The following is a 19,359-nucleotide window of genomic DNA, read 5'->3' as shown; positions in this document are numbered from 1 at the left end:
CAAATAATTTTCATTAAAATCCTGAGATCTCCATGCAAGTATCCTCCCCTCTCCTTCAATGCTCTTATCCATCCCTCCCCCCCCCTGCTCCCCTCCCTTCCTCCTGCTCCCTCCCTCCCCCCTGCTCCCCTCTCTCCCCGTTGCTTCCCTTTCCCTTGCGCTCCAGTTATAGACACCAACAAATGAATCTTCACCGTCGTGTATCAGCAACAAATGGAATTCAGAGAAGGCGAAGGCAGGAAGATTTCGATACATTCTTGGAGCAGGAAGAGACTTGTGATGAGTCAAAGACACCTCAAGATTTGAAGCTTCGAATGATCCTGCATACGTCAGTTGATGATCGAGACTTGCCCAGGATGTACTGGAAAAAGCCAAGCAGTAATTTGAATATTATTCTTGAGCCTGGCACAGGGGTTCAATATCAGTGTGAAGATCACAGGGGCGTTGAAGTGAATCGACTGGGCATGATCAAATCGCTGCACTCAGATGCACAGGTTGTCGAAGTGTACATCATGTACAATGGAGTCCTCTTGGAACATGTAGACGAAACCATTATAACTAATCGAGTGCCCTGTGTGGCCCTGAAAAGAATTTTGAACAAGGTTGGAAACCGTGATTGTTATCAATCAATTTACAAGGATACGGATGAAATGAATGCTATACCAAAAATGTGTTTCTTCAGCTTTCCTTGCATGTTGGAGCATGCCAACGATGATCTCCACGATAATTTCAGAGTGCATGGGTATATATTTTTTCATGAAGACGACATCGAAAATAATAAATACTGTGAAATCTCTCACTTCTCGATTGCAAACCCGGCACCACTCGTTGAAAAGATGGCGCTAACAACTTTCTGTTCAGCGGCGGAGTACAATCGGATTTGTCGAGATATGACCGAGGTCAAAAAGATGTTCAATCAGTGGTTGAAGTCAAGGAGTAAGACGTTTGAGAAGAATTTTGTTTGTTGTATTCAATTGATTTTCGTTGCTTTCGATTGCTTTACAATTTTTGTTTGTTGTTTTCCATCGCTTTACGTGTGACATGCTCGTCACAAGCCATGTTTATGAACTCCGAAAACCTCAGCATCTTTTCGCTGCCTGTTTCACAACCTCGGAATCATCGCCGTCTTTGTCCAAACCTACATCCGCAAGATGTTCCTATTCGCTTGGGCACCCGCTTGTCTCCATGCTTCTCTTCCCCACAACTGATAAAAACATTACATTCGCAGGAATGATATTCAATGGAGACTCTACCTTATGTCTTAGCTCGCTGGTTCTGATACTGAGAAGTCCTGAGGGAAGTTCATTCACATCCGGCATTCATGGCGTTGAATAGTTCATCGATCTTACACTTGCGATCTATTTGCAATCAAGTTGCCTACACGACTGACATGCCTTATGCTTATGTGCTTGGTTGACACAGAGAGGAGGAAGTATGGGTCTTGTAGAATGCCAACCAAAACAACAATCAATTGCCTAATCAGAGAGATCCTTTACGAGAAACAATCTTGACACCAAACAACTCTACAGTCAGAGATGTGCTCGAAGCTCAAGCATACGAAAGAGGGTTGTGGATGCTTGATCACCAAAAACGAGCAATTCTCCATCTTGCAATGAGCATCAAAAGGATTCGAAAACAGCCCTAGGCTCTGGAATCCATGGCGATGCTGATTCCTACAGCTTCCTTTGAAAAACAAGCTCGAGCTGTTTGAAACGTCGTCTTGCAGTATGCCGCAAAAGTACAAACATTCACACATGATCCAACCTTGGATGGCCTGGAGCTTGAATAAGATGAAAGAGCCATTGGCTGAGAGCCATCTGGGATTCAAATAAACGCCGCCTGCGCCGGCGGGTGCGGATGCAGAGCAATGGGGGAAGGGTAGGGCAGGCGATTTGGTTGGATATGCACCCCCCAGGCGTGTAAAAGCGTGTAAGGTCAAAAATAGTTTTAATGTTTGAAACCTTGTTGTTTGGAGGAAGCAAGAATACTTGTAAACCTAAAACTGCTCGACACGGTCCCCGATTCAAACATACTTTCAACCATTATCGAAGTTTCTGGTACAAATTTTCAGTGCGCCGACCATTCAAAAATCCTGGGCTGAAGTACCCCGCTCGAAAATGATCAAAAGCGAGCATTAGAAAATGCCATGGAATGGCTGTGAACTTGCGACCATCGATCGCGAAGTCCTCTCTTCCCTGCCAGAGCTTCTCCGCTTGTGCATTGCGGAGGAAGGAAACAGTCACCGGGATCTCCTCAGCACTCGCTATCTCGGGTCTATACGGAGCCTTCCACATGATTGCTTTACTCTCTTGCACTGAGTCTACGATCAGTCCGATCTCTTCAAATTTCTTCTTCAGCTTTTCTTCATGGTTGACATACACCGAGGAGATGCCCAGGAGAGTCATGGAGATGAAGGAAGTCACCTCGTTGCCTGCTGAGGCGGTGTATGTCTCGACCTTCTCCTTCTTGGCTTCTTCAATCTGCTGCATAAACCACTCTCTGGATGCGTCACTCCATCCAGTCATTGCTTCTTGCAGAAGCTCACGTCGTGCCTGCTGACATGTCGAGCGGATGGCTTCTGCGATAGCGTCGGGGGTGCATCCCTCCACAGCCTTGCAATCCTGGGCTGTCCTGCTGTTCGGATAACGCTTCGCGAAGCTCTTCACCCTCTCGACGAGATCAGCTTCGAGGACAGAGGCATCCACAAGTCCGCTCTGCGTGTATTGGCATGATCTCCGATACAGCAGGTTGCGAACATTTTCATCATACTGAAGAACCATACTTAGAAAGCTATTTGAAGTATACAAACCTCTCGCTTGCAGCTTCCTTGGCGCCCTGGCAGCTTCCCCTACACCACGCGTGCAGCCATGGTGCCTGAAATAACCGGCGCTCTAAACCCTAAACCCTATTATTATTATTATTATTATGTGAGTTTATTAGAATGCTAGAATGTTGCTCGGCCTCCTTGTGGGCTTGTGCAATTGGATCCTAGTCTAAAGAGGCGCTCGAGCACTGGGAGTACACGGCCTACAATGCGAACCCTGCTTCTGAGGCGTCTTTCTACTCTCTACTTCTGCTGTCTTCTCTTGGCTTCCTCAGCCTCAGTCAGGAGAGTTGCCTCTCCTCATCTTGGCCTTCGGTCACCACCTACTCTACCTCCATTCAGCTTCCTCAGCCTCAGTCAGAAGAGTTGCCTCTCCTCACCTTGGCCTTCGGTCGCCACCTACTCGTCCTCCATTCAGCTTCCTCAGCTTCAGTCAGGAGAGTTGCCTCTCCTCACCTTGGCCTTCGGTCGCCTCCTACCTTCTCTCCTTACCTTGAGCTCAGCTCAAGCTCGGTACGGGCTCGCCCCGTCTTCTTCCTCGCCCTCGCCTTGCTCTTCCTCCATGTCTTCCTCTTCTTCGTCATCTTCCCTCATCTCCACTCGCAGTCGGTCCTTCTTGTCCACCTTCAGCGAGCAGGCCAGCACATGCATCTCTGCGAATTTACTCAGTGCTATGAACAGGAGGCTAAGAGATCGACGCTCTATGTCGTCGCTCTCCGCCTCCTGCTCAAGCTCAGCAGCTGCCGTTGCCCGTGGCGAGAACGCGCTGCCCCTCCTTGCCTTCTTGCTCTCTCCTTGCACGCGAGTCCAGCGCTTGCTCTGCAGCCACTTCCCCAGCTTCTCCTTGAGAACGTTGCGCCCCACTCCCTGCTCCTCTGGCATCTTCGTCCACTCTCCCAGCGACATGAACTCCAGGCTCCCCGGGGAGTAGAAGGTGTCGTGGAGGTTGCCAACGGCCTTGTCCAGGACCAGCTTGATCGGCTCGCTCGTCCCTGCCTCGTTCAAAGAAGCTGCATCTTCGATGACTGCTGACAGCTCGCTGACGAGCTGCATGTCCTCTTGGCTTGACGGAGATGCTGCCTCCATTGTGATCCTCTCCAGGTCTGTAAACTCCAGCCACTCTCCCTCGCTCTCCTCCTGTCGCTGCGCTGCGTCGCTGGTGCCCCGCTGACCAGCCGCCTCAGAGTCAGGCTCCTTGTCGAAGCCGACTGCTTCGAGCTTGGTTGCTGCGCCTTCGAGATAGAAGGGCAGCTCCTTCATCATGCGTCGAGCATCCTCCGTGGAGCCGAGGAGGATGCATAGCTTGGACCCGTTCCAGGACTTGGTGTTCAAATCCTCCTCCATGTCGATGCCTTCAACTTTGATCTCGAGCCTGTTAGCGATCTCCAACAAGACTCTCTTGACTCTTGCGATGGACGTGTTGCCGCCGTTGCACAGCCCCTCCATCTCCTTCCTCGTGAAGCGACCAGATGCCGCCGTCGACTTGATGATGATCTTGATCTCCTTGCCGTCCTTGCCGCCTGCCTTCTTCTGCATCCTTGATGCCTTCTTCAACTTATTTCTGGACACAAAGCGATCAGCTGTCAACTCGACTGCGAGCGCCTCTCTGATCTTCGGGTCCTCGCTGAACAGAGTCAGGTGTACTCCCTCCATCGCTTCGCTCTCTCGGAAAGCTCGAAATGCTGTATCATTCGCCTCTGGGCAGCTCGAGGAGACGATCCACTCCACCTCCCTCTGTCTCCAGATGACGTTGGCCCCTACAGCGATGAAGCCTTTCTGACCTAAGCCTTTGTGGACTTGCTGTCCTGGCGCCCCAGCGACCAGCATGCCTGCCAGCGGCTGGAGTTGGACCGCTGCAAGGGACTGGCGCAGCAGCTGATAGCGATAGACGGCAGCTATCTCAGCCGTTGTCATGCCGCCCAAGGTTAGCAGGTGAGTCAGCTCTGCCAAGCTGCCCCCTTTGCCCCAGGGTCCTCTCTTGGCTCGAATCTTGAAAGATCTATCGTGCACGATGCTCACATGTACAGCTGTGAACTTGCGACCATCGATCGCGAAGTCCTCTCTTCCCTGCCAGAGCTTCTCCGCTTGTGCATTGCGGAGGAAGGAAACAGTCACCGGGATCTCCTCAGCACTCGCTATCTCGGGTCTATACGGAGCCTTCCACATGATTGCTTTACTCTCTTGCACTGAGTCTACGATCAGTCCGATCTCTTCAAATTTCTTCTTCAGCTTTTCTTCATGGTTGACATACACCGAGGAGATGCCCAGGAGAGTCATGGAGATGAAGGAAGTCACCTCGTTGCCTGCTGAGGCGGTGTATGTCTCGACCTTCTCCTTCTTGGCTTCTTCAATCTGCTGCATAAACCACTCTCTGGATGCGTCACTCCATCCAGTCATTGCTTCTTGCAGAAGCTCACGTCGTGCCTGCTGACATGTCGAGCGGATGGCTTCTGCGATAGCGTCGGGGGTGCATCCCTCCACAGCCTTGCAATCCTGGGCTGTCCTGCTGTTCGGATAACGCTTCGCGAAGCTCTTCACCCTCTCGACGAGATCAGCTTCGAGGACAGAGGCATCCACAAGTCCGCTCTGCGTGTATTGGCATGATCTCCGATACAGCAGGTTGCGAACATTTTCATCATACTGAAGAACCATACTTAGAAAGCTATTTGAAGTATACATACTTAGAAAGCTATTTGAAGTATACAAACCTCTCGCTTGCAGCTTCCTTGGCGCCCTGGCGGCTTCCCCTACACCGGCGCCTGCCGACTAAACCCTTAAACCCGAACCTAAACGTAAACCCTATATATATTATTATTATGTGAGTTTATTAGAATGCTAGAATGTTGCTCGGCCTCGTTGTGGGCTTATGCAATTTGATCATAGTCTAAAGAGGCGCTCGAGCACTGGGAGTACACGGCTACAATGCGAACCCTGCTTCTGAGGCGTCTTTCTACTTTCTACTTCTGCTGTCTTCTCTTGGCTTCCTCAGCCTCAGTCAGGAGAGTTGCCTCTCCTCACCTTGGCCTTCGGTCGCCACCTACTCTACCTCCATTCAGCTTCCTCAGCCTCAGTCAGGAGAGTTGCCTCTCCTCACCTTGGCCTTCGGTCGCCACCTACTCCTCCTCCATTCAGCTTCCTCAGCTCAGTCAGGAGAGTTGCCTCTCCTCACCTTGGCCTTCGGTCGCCTCCTACCTTCTCTCCTTACCTTGGGCTCAGCTCAAGCTCGGTACGGGCTCGCCCCGTCTTCTTCCTCGCCCTCGCCTTGCTCTTCCTCCACTGTCTTCCTCTTCTTCGTCATCTTCCCTCATCTCCACCCGCAGTCGGTCCTTCTTGTCCACCTTCAGCGAGCAGGCCAGCACATGCATCTCTGCGAATTTACTCAGTGCTATGAACAGGAAGCTAAGAGATCGACGCTCTATGTCGTCGCTCTCCGCCTCCTGCTCAAGCTCAGCAGCTGCCGTTGCCCGTGGCGAGAACGCGCTGCCCCTCCTTGCCTTCTTGCTCTCTCCTTGCACGCGAGTCCAGCGCTTGCTCTGCAGCCACTTCCCCAGCTTCTCCTTGAGAACGTTGCGTCCCACTCCCTGCTCCTCTGGCGTCTTCGCCCACTCTCCCAGCGACATGAACTCCAGGCTCCCCGGAGAGTAGAAGGTGTCGTGGAGGTTGCCAACGGCCTTGTCCAGGACCAGCTTGATCGGCTCGCTCGTCCCCGCCTCGTTCAAAGAAGCTGCATCTTCGATGACTGCTGACAGCTCGCTGACGAGCTGCATGTCCTCTTGGCTTGACGGAGATGCTGCCTCCATTGTGATCCTCTCCAGGTCTGTAAACTCCAGCCACTCTCCCTCGCTCTCCTCCTGTCGCTGCGCTGCGTCGCTGGTGCCCCGCTGACCAGCCGCCTCAGGCTCCTTGTCGAAGCCGACTGCTTCGAGCTTGGTTGCTGCGCCTTCGAGATAGAAGGGCAGCTCCTTCATCATGCGTCGAGCATCCTCCGTGGAGCCGAGGAGGATGCATAGCTTGGACCCGTTCCAGGACTTGGTGTTCAAATCCTCCTCCATGTCGATGCCTTCAACGTTGATCTCGAGCCTGTTAGCGATCTCCAACAAGACTCTCTTGACTCTTGCGATAGACGTGTTGCCGCCGTTGCACAGCCCCTCCATCTCCTTCCTCGTGAAGCGACCAGATGCCGCCGTCGACTTGATGATGATCTTGATCTCCTTGCCGTCCTTGCCGCCTGCCTTCTTCTGCATCCTTGATGCCTTCTTCAACTTATTTCTGGACACAAAGCGATCAGCTGTCAACTCGACTGCGAGCGCCTCTCTGATCTTCGGGTCCTCGCTGAACAGAGTCAGGTGTACTCCCTCCATCGCTTCGCTCTCTCGGAAAGCTCGAAATGCTGTATCATTCGCCTCTGGGCAGCTCGAGGAGACGATCCACTCCACCTCCCTCTGTCTCCAGATGACGTTGGCCCCTACAGCGATGAAGCCTTTCTGACCTAAGCCTTTGTGGACTTGCTGTCCTGGCGCCCCAGCGACCAGCATGCCTGCCAGCGGCTGGAGTTGGACCGCTGCAAGGGACTGGCGCAGCAGCTGATAGCGATAGACGGCAGCTATCTCAGCCGTTGTCATGCCGCCCAAGGTTAGCAGGTGAGTCAGCTCTGCCAAGCTGCCCCCTTTGCCCCAGGGTCCTCTCTTGGCTCGAATCTTGAAAGATCTATCGTGCACGATGCTCACATGTACAGCTGTGAACTTGCGACCATCGATCGCGAAGTCCTCTCTTCCCTGCCAGAGCTTCTCCGCTTGTGCATTGCGGAGGAAGGAAACAGTCACCGGGATCTCCTCAGCACTCGCTATCTCGGGTCTATACGGAGCCTTCCACATGATTGCTTTACTCTCTTGCACTGAGTCTACGACCAGTCCGATCTCTTCGAATTTCTTCTTCAACTTCTCTTCATGGTTGACATACACCGAGGAGATGCCCAGGAGAGTCATGGAGATGAAGGAAGTCACCTCGTTGCCTGCTGAGGCGGTGTATGTCTCGACCTTCTCCTTCTTGGCTTCTTCAATCTGCTGCATAAACCACTCTCTGGATGCGTCACTCCATCCAGTCATTGCTTCTTGTAGAAGCTCACGTCGTGCCTGCTGACATGTCGAGCGGATGGCTTCTGCGATAGCGTCGGGGGTGCATCCCTCCACAGCCTTGCAAGCCTGGGCTGTCCTGCTGTTCGGATAACGCTTCGCGAAGCTCTTCACCCTCTCGACGAGATCAGCTTCGAGGACCGCGGCATCCACAAGTCCGCTCTGCGTGTATTGGCATGATTGCGAACATTTTCATCATACTGAAGAACCATACTTAGAAAGCTATTTGAAGTATACAAACCTCTCGCTTGCCGCTTGCAGCTTCCTTGGCGCCCTGGCGGCTTCCCCTACACCTGGCAGGGAGCCATGCTGCCGAAAATAACGGCGCCTCTAAACCCTATCATTATTATTATTATTATGTGAGTTTATTAGAATGCTAGAATGTTGCTCGGCCTCCTTGTGGGCTTTTGCAATTTGATCCTAGTCTAAAGAGGCGCGCGAGCACTGGGAGTACACGGCCTACAATGCGAACCCTGCTTCTGAGGCGTCTTTCTACTTTCTACTTCTGCTGTCTTCTCTTGGCTTCCTCAGCCTCAGTCAGGAGAGTTGCCTCTCCTCACCTTGGCCTTCGGTCGCCACCTACTCTACCTCCATTCAGCTTCCTCAGCCTCAGTCAGGAGAGTTGCCTCTCCTCACCTTGGCCTTCGGTCGCCACCTACTCCTCCTCCATTCAGCTTCCTCAGCCTCAGTCAGGAGAGTTGCCTCTCCTCACCTTGGCCTTCGGTCGCCTCCTACCTTCTCTCCTTACCTTGAGCTCAGCTCAAGCTCGGTACGGGCTCGCCCCGTCTTCTTCCTCGCCCTCGCCTTGCTCTTCCTCCATGTCTTCCTCTTCTTCGTCATCTTCCCTCATCTCCACCCGCAGTCGGTCCTTCTTGTCCACCTTCAGCGAGCAGGCCAGCACATGCATCTCTGCGAATTTACTCAGTGCTATGAACAGGAAGCTAAGAGATCGACGCTCTATGTCGTCGCTCTCCGCCTCCTGCTCAAGCTCAGCAGCTGCCGTTGCCCGTGGCGAGAACGCGCTGCCCCTCCTTGCCTTCTTGCTCTCTCCTTGCACGCGAGTCCAGCGCTTGCTCTGCAGCCACTTCCCCAGCTTCTCCTTGAGAACGTTGCGTCCCACTCCCTGCTCCTCTGGCGTCTTCGCCCACTCTCCCAGCGACATGAACTCCAGGCTCCCCGGAGAGTAGAAGGTGTCGTGGAGGTTGCCAACGGCCTTGTCCAGGACCAGCTTGATCGGCTCGCTCGTCCCCGCCTCGTTCAAAGAAGCTGCATCTTCGATGACTGCTGACAGCTCGCTGACAAGCTGCATGTCCTCTTGGCTTGACGGAGATGCTGCCTCCATTGTGATCCTCTCCAGGTCTGTAAACTCCAGCCACTCTCCCTCGCTCTCCTCCTGTCGCTGCGCTGCGTCGCTGGTGCCCCGCTGACCAGCCGCCTCAGGCTCCTTGTCGAAGCCGACTGCTTCGAGCTTGGTTGCTGCGCCTTCGAGATAGAAGGGCAGCTCCTTCATCATGCGTCGAGCATCCTCCGTGGAGCCGAGGAGGATGCATAGCTTGGACCCGTTCCAGGACTTGGTGTTCAAATCCTCCTCCATGTCGATGCCTTCAACTTTGATCTCGAGCCTGTTAGCGATCTCCAACAAGACTCTCTTGACTCTTGCGATGGACGTGTTGCCGCCGTTGCACAGCCCCTCCATCTCCTTCCTCGTGAAGCGACCAGATGCCGCCGTCGACTTGATGATGATCTTGATCTCCTTGCCGTCCTTGCCGCCTGCCTTCTTCTGCATCCTTGATGCCTTCTTCAACTTATTTCTGGACACAAAGCGATCAGCTGTCAACTCGACTGCGAGCGCCTCTCTGATCTTCGGGTCCTCGCTGAACAGAGTCAGGTGTACTCCCTCCATCGCTTCGCTCTCTCGGAAAGCTCGAAATGCTGTATCATTCGCCTCTGGGCAGCTCGAGGAGACGATCCACTCCACCTCCCTCTGTCTCCAGATGACGTTGGCCCCTACAGCGATGAAGCCTTTCTGACCTAAGCCTTTGTGGACTTGCTGTCCTGGCGCCCCAGCGACCAGCATGCCTGCCAGCAGCTGGAGTTGGACCGCTGCAAGGGACTGGCGCAGCAGCTGATAGCGATAGACGGCAGCTATCTCAGCCGTTGTCATGCCGCCCAAGGTTAGCAGGTGGGTCAGCTCTGCCAAGCTGCCCCCTTTGCCCCAGGGTCCTCTCTTGGCTCGAATCTGCTGTGAACTTGCGACCATCGATCGCGAAGTCCTCTCTTCCCTGCCAGAGCTTCTCCGCTTGTGCATTGCGGAGGAAGGAAACAGTCACCGGGATCTCCTCAGCACTCGCTATCTCGGGTCTATACGGAGCCTTCCACATGATTGCTTTACTCTCTTGCACTGAGTCTACGACCAGTCCGATCTCTTCGAATTTCTTCTTCAACTTCTCTTCATGGTTGACATACACCGAGGAGATGCCCAGGAGAGTCATGGAGATGAAGGAAGTCACCTCGTTGCCTGCTGAGGCGGTGTATGTCTCGACCTTCTCCTTCTTGGCTTCTTCAATCTGCTGCATAAACCACTCTCTGGATGCGTCACTCCATCCAGTCATTGCTTCTTGTAGAAGCTCACGTCGTGCCTGCTGACATGTCGAGCGGATGGCTTCTGCGATAGCGTCGGGGGTGCATCCCTCCACAGCCTTGCAAGCCTGGGCTGTCCTGCTGTTCGGATAACGCTTCGCGAAGCTCTTCACCCTCTCGACGAGATCAGCTTCGAGGACAGAGGCATCCACAAGTCCGCTCTGCGTGTATTGGCATGATCTCCGATACAGCAGGTTGCGAACATTTTCATCATACTGAAGAACCATACTTAGAAAGCTATTTGAAGTATACAAACCTCTCGCTTGCAGCTTCCTTGGCGCCCTGGCGGCTTCCCCTACACCTGGCAGGGAGCCATGCTGCCGAAAATAACGGCGCCTCTAAACCCTAAACCCTATTATTATTATGTGAGTTTATTAGAATGCTAGAATGTTGCTCGGCCTCCTTGTGGGCTTTTGCAATTTGATCCTAGTCTAAAGAGGCGCGCGAGCACTGGGAGTACACGGCCTACAATGCGAACCCTGCTTCTGAGGCGTCTTTCTACTTTCTACTTCTGCTGTCTTCTCTTGGCTTCCTCAGCCTCAGTCAGGAGAGTTGCCTCTCCTCACCTTGGCCTTCGGTCGCCACCTACTCTACCTCCATTCAGCTTCCTCAGCCTCAGTCAGGAGAGTTGCCTCTCCTCACCTTGGCCTTCGGTCGCCACCTACTCGTCCTCCATTCAGCTTCCTCAGCCTCAGTCAGGAGAGTTGCCTCTCCTCACCTTGGCCTTCGGTCGCCTCCTACCTTCTCTCCTTACCTTGAGCTCAGCTCAAGCTCGGTACGGGCTCGCCCCGTCTTCTTCCTCGCCCTCGCCTTGCTCTTCCTCCATGTCTTCCTCTTCTTCGTCATCTTCCCTCATCTCCACCCGCAGTCGGTCCTTCTTGTCCACCTTCAGCGAGCAGGCCAGCACATGCATCTCTGCGAATTTACTCAGTGCTATGAACAGGAAGCTAAGAGATCGACGCTCTATGTCGTCGCTCTCCGCCTCCTGCTCAAGCTCAGCAGCTGCCGTTGCCCGTGGCGAGAACGCGCTGCCCCTCCTTGCCTTCTTGCTCTCTCCTTGCACGCGAGTCCAGCGCTTGCTCTGCAGCCACTTCCCCAGCTTCTCCTTGAGAACGTTGCGTCCCACTCCCTGCTCCTCTGGCGTCTTCGCCCACTCTCCCAGCGACATGAACTCCAGGCTCCCCGGAGAGTAGAAGGTGTCGTGGAGGTTGCCAACGGCCTTGTCCAGGACCAGCTTGATCGGCTCGCTCGTCCCCGCCTCGTTCAAAGAAGCTGCATCTTCGATGACTGCTGACAGCTCGCTGACAAGCTGCATGTCCTCTTGGCTTGACGGAGATGCTGCCTCCATTGTGATCCTCTCCAGGTCTGTAAACTCCAGCCACTCTCCCTCGCTCTCCTCCTGTCGCTGCGCTGCGTCGCTGGTGCCCCGCTGACCAGCCGCCTCAGGCTCCTTGTCGAAGCCGACTGCTTCGAGCTTGGTTGCTGCGCCTTCGAGATAGAAGGGCAGCTCCTTCATCATGCGTCGAGCATCCTCCGTGGAGCCGAGGAGGATGCATAGCTTGGACCCGTTCCAGGACTTGGTGTTCAAATCCTCCTCCATGTCGATGCCTTCAACTTTGATCTCGAGCCTGTTAGCGATCTCCAACAAGACTCTCTTGACTCTTGCGATGGACGTGTTGCCGCCGTTGCACAGCCCCGCCGTTGCACAGCCCCTAAGGAACCTGCCAGGAAATAAGGAACCTCCTAAACCCTAAACCCTAAACCCTAAACCCTAAACCCTAAACCCTATTATTATTATTTGAGTTTATTAGACTCTTAGTCAAAAGTTTCATAGCTAAGAACTATTGCTCTTCGCTCATCTCTCGCCTAATGATCCGTCTAAAGGGGTTCCCAACCTTGGGAGGTTGGCCCATTCTCCTATAGGCCCCTTAGGCCTGGTTGCTTCCGTATTAGTTGTTTTCAGTAACGCTGTCCTCCGGGCCCGTTCCAATTCCGATCCCGGTCCCCTTCCTTATTTTCGCTAAGTTCCGTTGTACCTTCCTGCCCCTTCCCCCCCCAACACGCAGTCGCCCACTGTGGCAAGGCTGTACCTTCTCCTGCTGGCTAGCCCTTCTCTTCTTCCCTTCATGCAGCCCATGACCATGCGCCATGGGTGGCTTGCCCATGAGCCGCGCCTGCCCCCATCGGACTACATCGACTCTCTTACCCTTCTTGCCGTCCATAGCATGTGTTGCACCTCCAGCAGTTGCTTGATTGCTGCTGTCTTGATGCCTTCCCATTCCGTGTCATCCACCCTTAGCCTCCTGAAATTCTCATGCCATTCCCTCTCCATGATCGATCCTTTCACTCCTGCTATGAATGTTGCTTGTTCCACTTCATGGTCAGGTAGCAAAGCTGTGATTGCTGCTCGCAGAGGGGCATATTTCTCTTCCTTTTCCTGAAATTTCTTCTTCAGGCATTCCAGACTTGTTTGTTCGACTCCGTCATATTCCGATGTCCTTGCAAATTCGATGAGGACAATGCGTTTGATGCTTGCAAAGTAGCAGCAACCGTCTGGTATCCATTGCCCTTTTCGGTGCATTGAAGTCCCCATCGCTTCCATCACGATGCGTATTGGAGTGTCCCACCATGAATTGACCTGTACCCTTTGTTTCCTCCAGCTCTGCTGCAGTCTTACCTTGATCTTCTTCATGACTTCGTTGTGTGCTTTTTGAATCATATCTTGGAATTGCCTACACGCAAGCTGAACATGTCCCCAGGTTTCTTCTCGGTCTGGACAGTGAGGACAACATGGTGAGTTAGTTTTCCCCCATTGAAAGAGCTTCTTCCTCGTCGGTGCTGAGAAGGTGATCGCTTGGATAGCTGTTCGTGTAACTGACCCTTCGCATTGTTTGAACCCTCTCCCTAGTAAATCTCTTCCCACATGCATTTCGAGCATGAATTTCTCTGTCAAGGTGAGGTCTCCCGCTCGAATCCTTGCCACCATTGTCTGTTGTCTGATAATGTAGTCCCATTTCTTCAAGCGATCGAATCCTGATGTAGGATTTTCTTCTCCTGCAATGATGAATTCCATTGGGCTATCGTAGATTGCTTTCTCCCATCCCGAGGCAAATGCTTGTTTTCCTTGCTTGGCCATTTCCTTTGCCTCTTGAATATGTCTCTGAGATTCTTTTGCTAGTTGGAGTCGGATCCTGATTCCCCTCCCTTCGAGTTTCTTCATGCAAGTGAGTAACCGATCATGTAGGTCCTCCAGCAGTTCGTCTTCGTATCGCATGGTATCCATTCGCAACGTATTTGTCATAAAGCGGTGGAAACGTGTGGACTGGTACATTATTGTGACTTGATTTCCCCTTTTGATCTGTATTCCTTCCTCAAGGACATGTTGCAGAAGTAAGCCAATTGCGATTGTGTTCGCTCGAATGATGCTGCACTTCCCATTGATTTTCATCCCTCCTCCTGACGTCATCTCTTGTTGTTGGAGAACATATCCTATTCGCATGGATCTGTTTTTTCTGCCCTGCGTGATGTCTCCTTCAATAGCTGCTGTGAAATGCCTTCCGCCTTGATGATCGCTGCGCGGCTGGATCTGATCCCTTCGTCTGTTACACAGCTCCTCATACGTTGGGAGGATGTTGTCATGAAGCTGGTCCCGCAAGTACGTTGGGAATGTGTGCCCAACTAGTATCCATAGCTCCTCTACAGTTTTCGTCAAGCACCTATTCCCTGTTTGCCAGAAGTTTGCTGCATAAGCTATTTGAGCGCCTTTCGGGACCCGGCTGATAATTTCAAAACCTTCTGGTATCTCATCAATGTTATTCTTCCATCCTATCAGAATGACATGTATTGTATCCAGGATTTGTTCGCGAAATCTCTGTTGTTTGTCCATCCAAACCACCACTCTGTGCAGTTCCCTTGCTCTCTTTTTGCCCAGAGCCTGGGGATGTGTGTGTAGGGTAGGCCAGTTACGAAATGTACTGATGTCGCATTCTGTAATCTCTGCTAGGTGTTGTAAAAACTCGTATGCCAATGGTTGTGTTGTTTCTTGGCGAACCTCTGATACTACCTCCTCGAGTTGTTGCCACCATGCTGTAGCTTCTGTTTCGCCGTCGTCCAATGCATTAACTATTTCCAGCAGCAGATGGATGCTTTGATTGCAGTCTCTTCGGTTATTACCGTCCTCTTCCCTTGTTGCAGATGCGAAGGGAGCCGAGTCCAGCGACGCTTCCAACCATTCCGAGTATTGGTGGATCCACGGTCTTGCTTTCTTCAATTTGAGATCGCTCAAAGATGGCTCTGTTTCCTTGAACTTTGAAAGGTATGTTGCTTGAAGTGTGGCTGAATCTTTCTTGCTGATTCCTTCCTTCATCATAACAGGTGGGGTCATGTTGGAGCCACCGCCTCAAAATTACCCGGGTGCAAGCCTTCGTATTCGTTTCCTCTCTCCCTTGGTCCGGTCTGGCTAGTTTCTTGTGTGGCTGAAGTTCATGTGGGCTAGCCTCCCTTTTTCCTTTCCTTCTCTTGTTTGGGGGCTTCCCCTCCTCCCTGGCTGGCCTTCTTCTCTTCCCTGTTCCTGCCTGCTCAAGTCCGAGTTTTGCCCAGATGACATTCGCTTGCAGATATTGTGCAAGGATTTCTTCTGCTTGTTCCCTTTGCTTTGGGAATGGCCAGAGTCGGATGGGCAGGTGCAGGGAGATGCCCTCGGTATCTGGGACGGGTAAGACACTTGTCATGGAGTGGAAGCCTACTTGGGGCAGTAGTCTCCATGCCTTTGCAAAACTCTCCCAGCCTTGCCGAGCAGGAGATGTAGGTAGGGAGTTTTCTCCGGACAGCAGGGAGTTTTCTTCTGAGAGCATCTTGTCCTCCAGGTCGTGTAAGATGGCTATTGTCCCCGGTTTCATCTTGCTTTCAATCATTTCCCAACTGATGGTGGTCTGCATTTTTTCCGCTATCCAGATTGCGAGTCTTTCCGGTCCTCTTATCTCTTCGTTCTCTTTGAGTCTGCCCGATCTGATTTCTCGTTGTAGCTGGTTTATTGTTTGACACCCCCATTGGTTGGACCATGCTGTTAGTTTGTGTATCAGACTGCTTTTGATATCATCATCCACCCTGCATTTCTTATTCGTTTCTTTCTCTAGATACCGAACTTCGGAATCGCCGCCCTTCCCAAGATGGGTGCTGGATGGGGGAGTTGGAGGCCTCCTCTGTCCCAAGGTAGGTGAAAGATAGCGTTGCTTGTACTCTTGCTCAATCCCATAGCTCTTTTGAATGCTCTGGTCCAGAGGGTATCTAAGGTTTGTAAGTCTGACCAAGACCACTGCGGCTCACCAGTACCGCCGAGTATCTAAAGATATTGACGATGCCTACCTTCACCAGGTAATATTTTTGGGCTGCCGAGTAAGCATGATTCAATCAGCTTTGTCAGTTCTTTTGTCTTCTCCAAGATGTGTTCTTTCTCTCCCCACGTGAAGGGGCAGGTGTGCGCCTTGTTGCCTCTTCCTCCTGGTCTCCACAAGCTGATCCGGATCCCTAGATATTTGAACCATTTTGTCGGTGGTAGGTTCACAAACTCCTCGTCGAAGAACTTAATGGTCTGTGTTCCTGGGATCTCCCTCCTTAGCCGATAATCAAAGCTGGTGATTTCAGATTTCTTCGTGTTCAGTTCTAATCCACTCCATCGACAGAATCGTTCTACCACTTGAACAAGCGTTTTCATCTCTCTCACTGAATGTGCTATCAGGACAAGGTCGTCTGCAAATGACAGATTATTAGGGTGTTGAGTTGCAATCTCGTCTTGTTGTTGATCAAGTTGTCTGGACAAGATGCTGAGCAGAAGATTTGTTTTTGGCGGACTTGCGGGGCTGCCTTGGGGTAATCCTCTGAGAAGTGGGATGGCTGCTGTTTCGAACCTCTCTGTCTGAATTTGCAGCGCTATCCCTTGGCTACAACTGATTGCGACGTCTACATCACACTGGTGAAAGCCATATACTTCCATGATTTTTGCAATGGATTCGACTGCCACATTGTTAAAGAAGTTTGCAAAGTCGAGGTACAGCAGGATGAGGTTGTGTTGATTACTCTGAGCCTCCTCGATGATGTTGAGTAGACGATGACCCTGCCTGATCGTTCCTCCCTCTGGTCTGAAACCTTCCTGGTTGTTAGTGAGTAGCTTATGTTTTTCAGCAGCTTTTGCCAGTCTGTGCGCTATGACTGCCTGGAAGATCCGCGTTACCGAGGAGAGGACGCATATAGGTCTTTTCTCATTTTTTGGGAGGAGCCTAACTCTCGCGAGCATCTTTAGTGTTTGCTTGTCTCCGATCAAGGCGTTGCTGATTGTCTTGCCTATTTCCTCCTTTGCACTGTCAGGCAGAGCTTTCAGAATCTCGTTTGAAATCAAATCCATGCCTGCTGCTTTCCGGTTGGCCAGTTTTTGAATCCATACTTGGATCTCGCCTGGCTCCAGCGGGTAAGCTATCTCTACGTCCCTGGTCGGGTGTTGATTGATTTGCTCTGGGGGTTCGAAGTCCGGTGGTTTGACGGAAGTCAGTGATTGACAGTTTTTGCAGAAGAAGAGGATTGATGCTTCTCCGTTTTTCTGGCTTTTGTCATACAGCGGAATCAGTCGTCCTTTTGTTTGACATTCAGCTCTTGCACAGGTTCCGTTCATGGTACATCCGTTGACTGCAAAGAAGGTTGCCGTGTGGGTTTCATCTTCTAGATCTCTTGCCAATCTCATGGGGAGAAGTTGCTCGATGTTTTTGTATCCTTCCAGGCGCCACCCTCCTGGCTGTGTGATCAGTCCTCGGATGATGGGTACGATTGCGTGTGCAGGCGCCAGAGTTATGAACAGCTTTTGTGTCAGTGTTGCCGGGTTCCTCGTCCCGAGAACCTCGACGTGCAGCATGGTTTGATGTCTTGCACTCCAAAAAGTTTTGCTTGCTTCTTTGGAGTTGCTCTGGAGGAATGTCTCGATTAACGGGTTCAGTTCTTGAAGATATGCTGTCTCCGGCTGTTGCAGCGCTGGCTGGAGATCGCTCCATGACGTAAGTTCGATTGTGTTTGGGTGGCACTTCTCTGGCCGGGCAGTGAAAGTTGACCGTCAGCATTGGGGCTTTGGGCTTAAAGTCTGACTTCTTGCCCATTGCATTTTGAGACTCTTTACTCCCTATCGTGCCCAAGCGTCTTCTTCGTTCTTCGCATGCTTTCAGAAATATCTCTTGGTCTTGTGCTGCGCAGATCTCCTTGAATTTGGTCATATTCTCTCTTATTTCTGCATGTAAGCTCGACTCCTTGTGTGCTCGATCAATAAAGTCTGGAATTTCTGAAGCGTTTCTTAAATCCTTGTGAAGTTGCTTGATTTTGCGTTTCAGATCCATCTGGATCTTGGATGCATGTCTTTTCCCGCTGGAGCCTCGTAGAGGAATTTCCTTGATGGGGAGGGCTGTTGTTATCAATTCGAGAATGTCGCAATCTTGATGTAGAGCTTGTGCCGCTTTTATCACCTCATCAAGTGCTATTGCCCATTCCACGCCTAGTCTTCCCGATAGCTTGTCCATCTCGACCACCCTTTTCTTTCGTCGAGGGGTTGCTTCTCGATCCCTCCTTTGCGGGAGGATTTCAATCTTTGGGATGGCTTGCTTACCCTCAGCATCGAGCGAGCTCACATTCACTACAAGTGCTCTGTGGTCGACTGCGGCTCCTATGATGCAATCCTCTGCGGTCTGCGATATTAAGCTTACTGTGCAAGATGAATGGTGTAATGCAAAGTCATGATCCAGTTTTGCTTGGTGATGACCCTGCTTGTACCATGTGGAGAAGGTGAAGTGCGTGCTGCTTCTGCTCATCTTCTCGCAAGTGACCATCTGGGATCGTCCGAGTTCGTTTAAGCCTTGTTCCATTCTCTCATCTGCACGGAAGAACCATACTTAGAAAGCTATTTGAAGTATACAAACCTCTCGCTTGCAGCTTCCTTGGCGCCCTGGCGGCTTCCCCTACACCTGGCAGGGAGCCATGGTGCCGAAAATAACGGCGCCTGTGCCGAAAATAACGGCGCCTCCTAAACCCTAAACCCTAAACCCTAAACCCTAAACCCGTCTAAAGGGGTTCCCAACCTTGGGAGGTTGGCCCATTGTCCTATAGGCCCCTTAGGCCTGGTTGCTTCCGTATTAGCTGTTTTCAGTAACGATCGGCCCGATGATGTCCTCCGGGCCCGTTCCAATTCCGATCCCGGTCCCCCTTCTTGTTTTCGCCAAGTACCGTTGCCTTGCCTGCCCCTGCCCCCCCCCACATGCCGTCGCCCGCAGTGTGGCCAGGCTGTACCTTCTCCTGGGCTGGTTAGCCCTTCTCTGTTTCCCTTCATGCCGCCCATGACCTTGAGCCGCTCCTGCCTCCTTGCTGCCAGGCTTGTTTTCCTTCCCTATTAGAATGCTAGAATGTTGCTTTGCCTCATTGTGGGCTTTTGCAATTTGATCCTAGTCTAAAGAGGCGCGCGAGCACTGGGAGTACACGGCCTACAATGCGAACCCTGCTTCTGAGGTCTCTTTCTACTTTCTACTTCTGCTGTCTTCTCTTGGCTTCCTCAGCCTCAGTCAGGAGAGTTGCCTCTCCTCACCTTGGCCTTCGGTCGCCACCTACTCTACCTCCATTCAGCTTCCTCAGCCTCAGTCAGGAGAGTTGCCTCTCCTCACCTTGGCCTTCGGTCGCCTCCTACCTTCTCTCCTTACCTTGAGCTCAGCTCAAGCTCGGTACGGGCTCGCTTCACGAGGA

The 19,359-nt window shown here is 52.1% G+C and overlaps 4 protein-coding genes across 4 annotated transcripts; 1 reads left to right on the top strand and 3 right to left on the bottom strand.

The window, feature by feature from the left end:
* Positions 1-176: 176 nt before the first annotated feature.
* On the top strand, positions 177-730 carry GUITHDRAFT_156097 (hypothetical protein; the record flags this gene model as incomplete). Its single annotated transcript, XM_005820233.1, has 2 exons — positions 177-645; positions 672-730. A coding segment is annotated over exon 1 (441 nt), but the record flags the coding sequence as incomplete, so codon positions are not given.
* Positions 731-6,036: 5,306 nt separating this feature from the next.
* GUITHDRAFT_120524 (hypothetical protein) lies at positions 6,037-8,168 on the bottom strand (the record flags this gene model as incomplete). The annotated part of the gene is made up of 2 exons (XM_005820232.1): positions 6,037-8,118; positions 8,166-8,168. The coding sequence occupies 2 exons, from the start codon at positions 8,166-8,168 to the stop codon at positions 6,037-6,039; spliced, it is 2,085 nt and encodes a 694-aa protein (XP_005820289.1).
* A 4,476-nt stretch (positions 8,169-12,644) lies between these two features.
* Positions 12,645-15,025, bottom strand: GUITHDRAFT_156094 (hypothetical protein). The gene is given in 8 exon segments (XM_005820231.1): positions 12,645-13,152; positions 13,356-13,442; positions 13,505-13,550; positions 13,775-13,836; positions 14,207-14,245; positions 14,276-14,281; positions 14,299-14,391; positions 14,435-15,025. The coding sequence occupies 2 exon segments, from the start codon at positions 14,978-14,980 to the stop codon at positions 14,347-14,349; spliced, it is 591 nt and encodes a 196-aa protein (XP_005820288.1). The 5' UTR covers positions 14,981-15,025; the 3' UTR covers positions 12,645-13,152; positions 13,356-13,442; positions 13,505-13,550; positions 13,775-13,836; positions 14,207-14,245; positions 14,276-14,281; positions 14,299-14,346.
* A 1,246-nt stretch (positions 15,026-16,271) lies between these two features.
* GUITHDRAFT_156090 (hypothetical protein) lies at positions 16,272-17,917 on the bottom strand. The gene is made up of 3 exons (XM_005820230.1): positions 17,691-17,917; positions 17,075-17,665; positions 16,272-16,728 (listed from the first exon to the last, which is right to left on the bottom strand). Exons 1-3 carry the CDS (start codon positions 17,847-17,849, stop codon positions 16,555-16,557), a joined length of 924 nt encoding a protein of 307 aa, XP_005820287.1. The 5' UTR covers positions 17,850-17,917; the 3' UTR covers positions 16,272-16,554.
* Positions 17,918-19,359: the final 1,442 nt, after the last annotated feature.

Source organism: Guillardia theta (genome assembly GCF_000315625.1).
Source record: "Guillardia theta CCMP2712 unplaced genomic scaffold GUITHscaffold_185, whole genome shotgun sequence".
NCBI classification, from domain to species: Eukaryota; class Cryptophyceae; order Pyrenomonadales; family Geminigeraceae; genus Guillardia; species Guillardia theta.
The sequence above is the reverse complement of the archived record's forward strand: the minus strand, read 5'-3'. Positions and strand labels throughout refer to the sequence as shown.

Bases quoted from the DNA above. Each gene is read 5' to 3' on its own strand.
- GUITHDRAFT_156094 (XM_005820231.1), bottom strand. From the start codon at position 14,980: ATGACCCCACCTGTTATGATGAAGGAAGGAATCAGCAAGAAAGATTCA. The intron at 14,392-14,434 runs GTCATTCTGATA...ATGAGATACCAG, and splicing joins AAATCCTGGATACAATACAT to AAGGTTTTGAAATTATCAGC.
- GUITHDRAFT_156090 (XM_005820230.1), bottom strand. From the start codon at position 17,849: ATGACCAAATTCAAGGAGATCTGCGCAGCACAAGACCAAGAGATATTT. The intron at 17,666-17,690 runs GTCAACTTTCAC...GCCCGGCCAGAG, and splicing joins CCAAAGCCCCAATGCTGACG to AAGTGCCACCCAAACACAAT. The intron at 16,729-17,074 runs GTAGAGATAGCT...GTTTCAGACCAG, and splicing joins ATCAACACCCGACCAGGGAC to AGGGAGGAACGATCAGGCAG.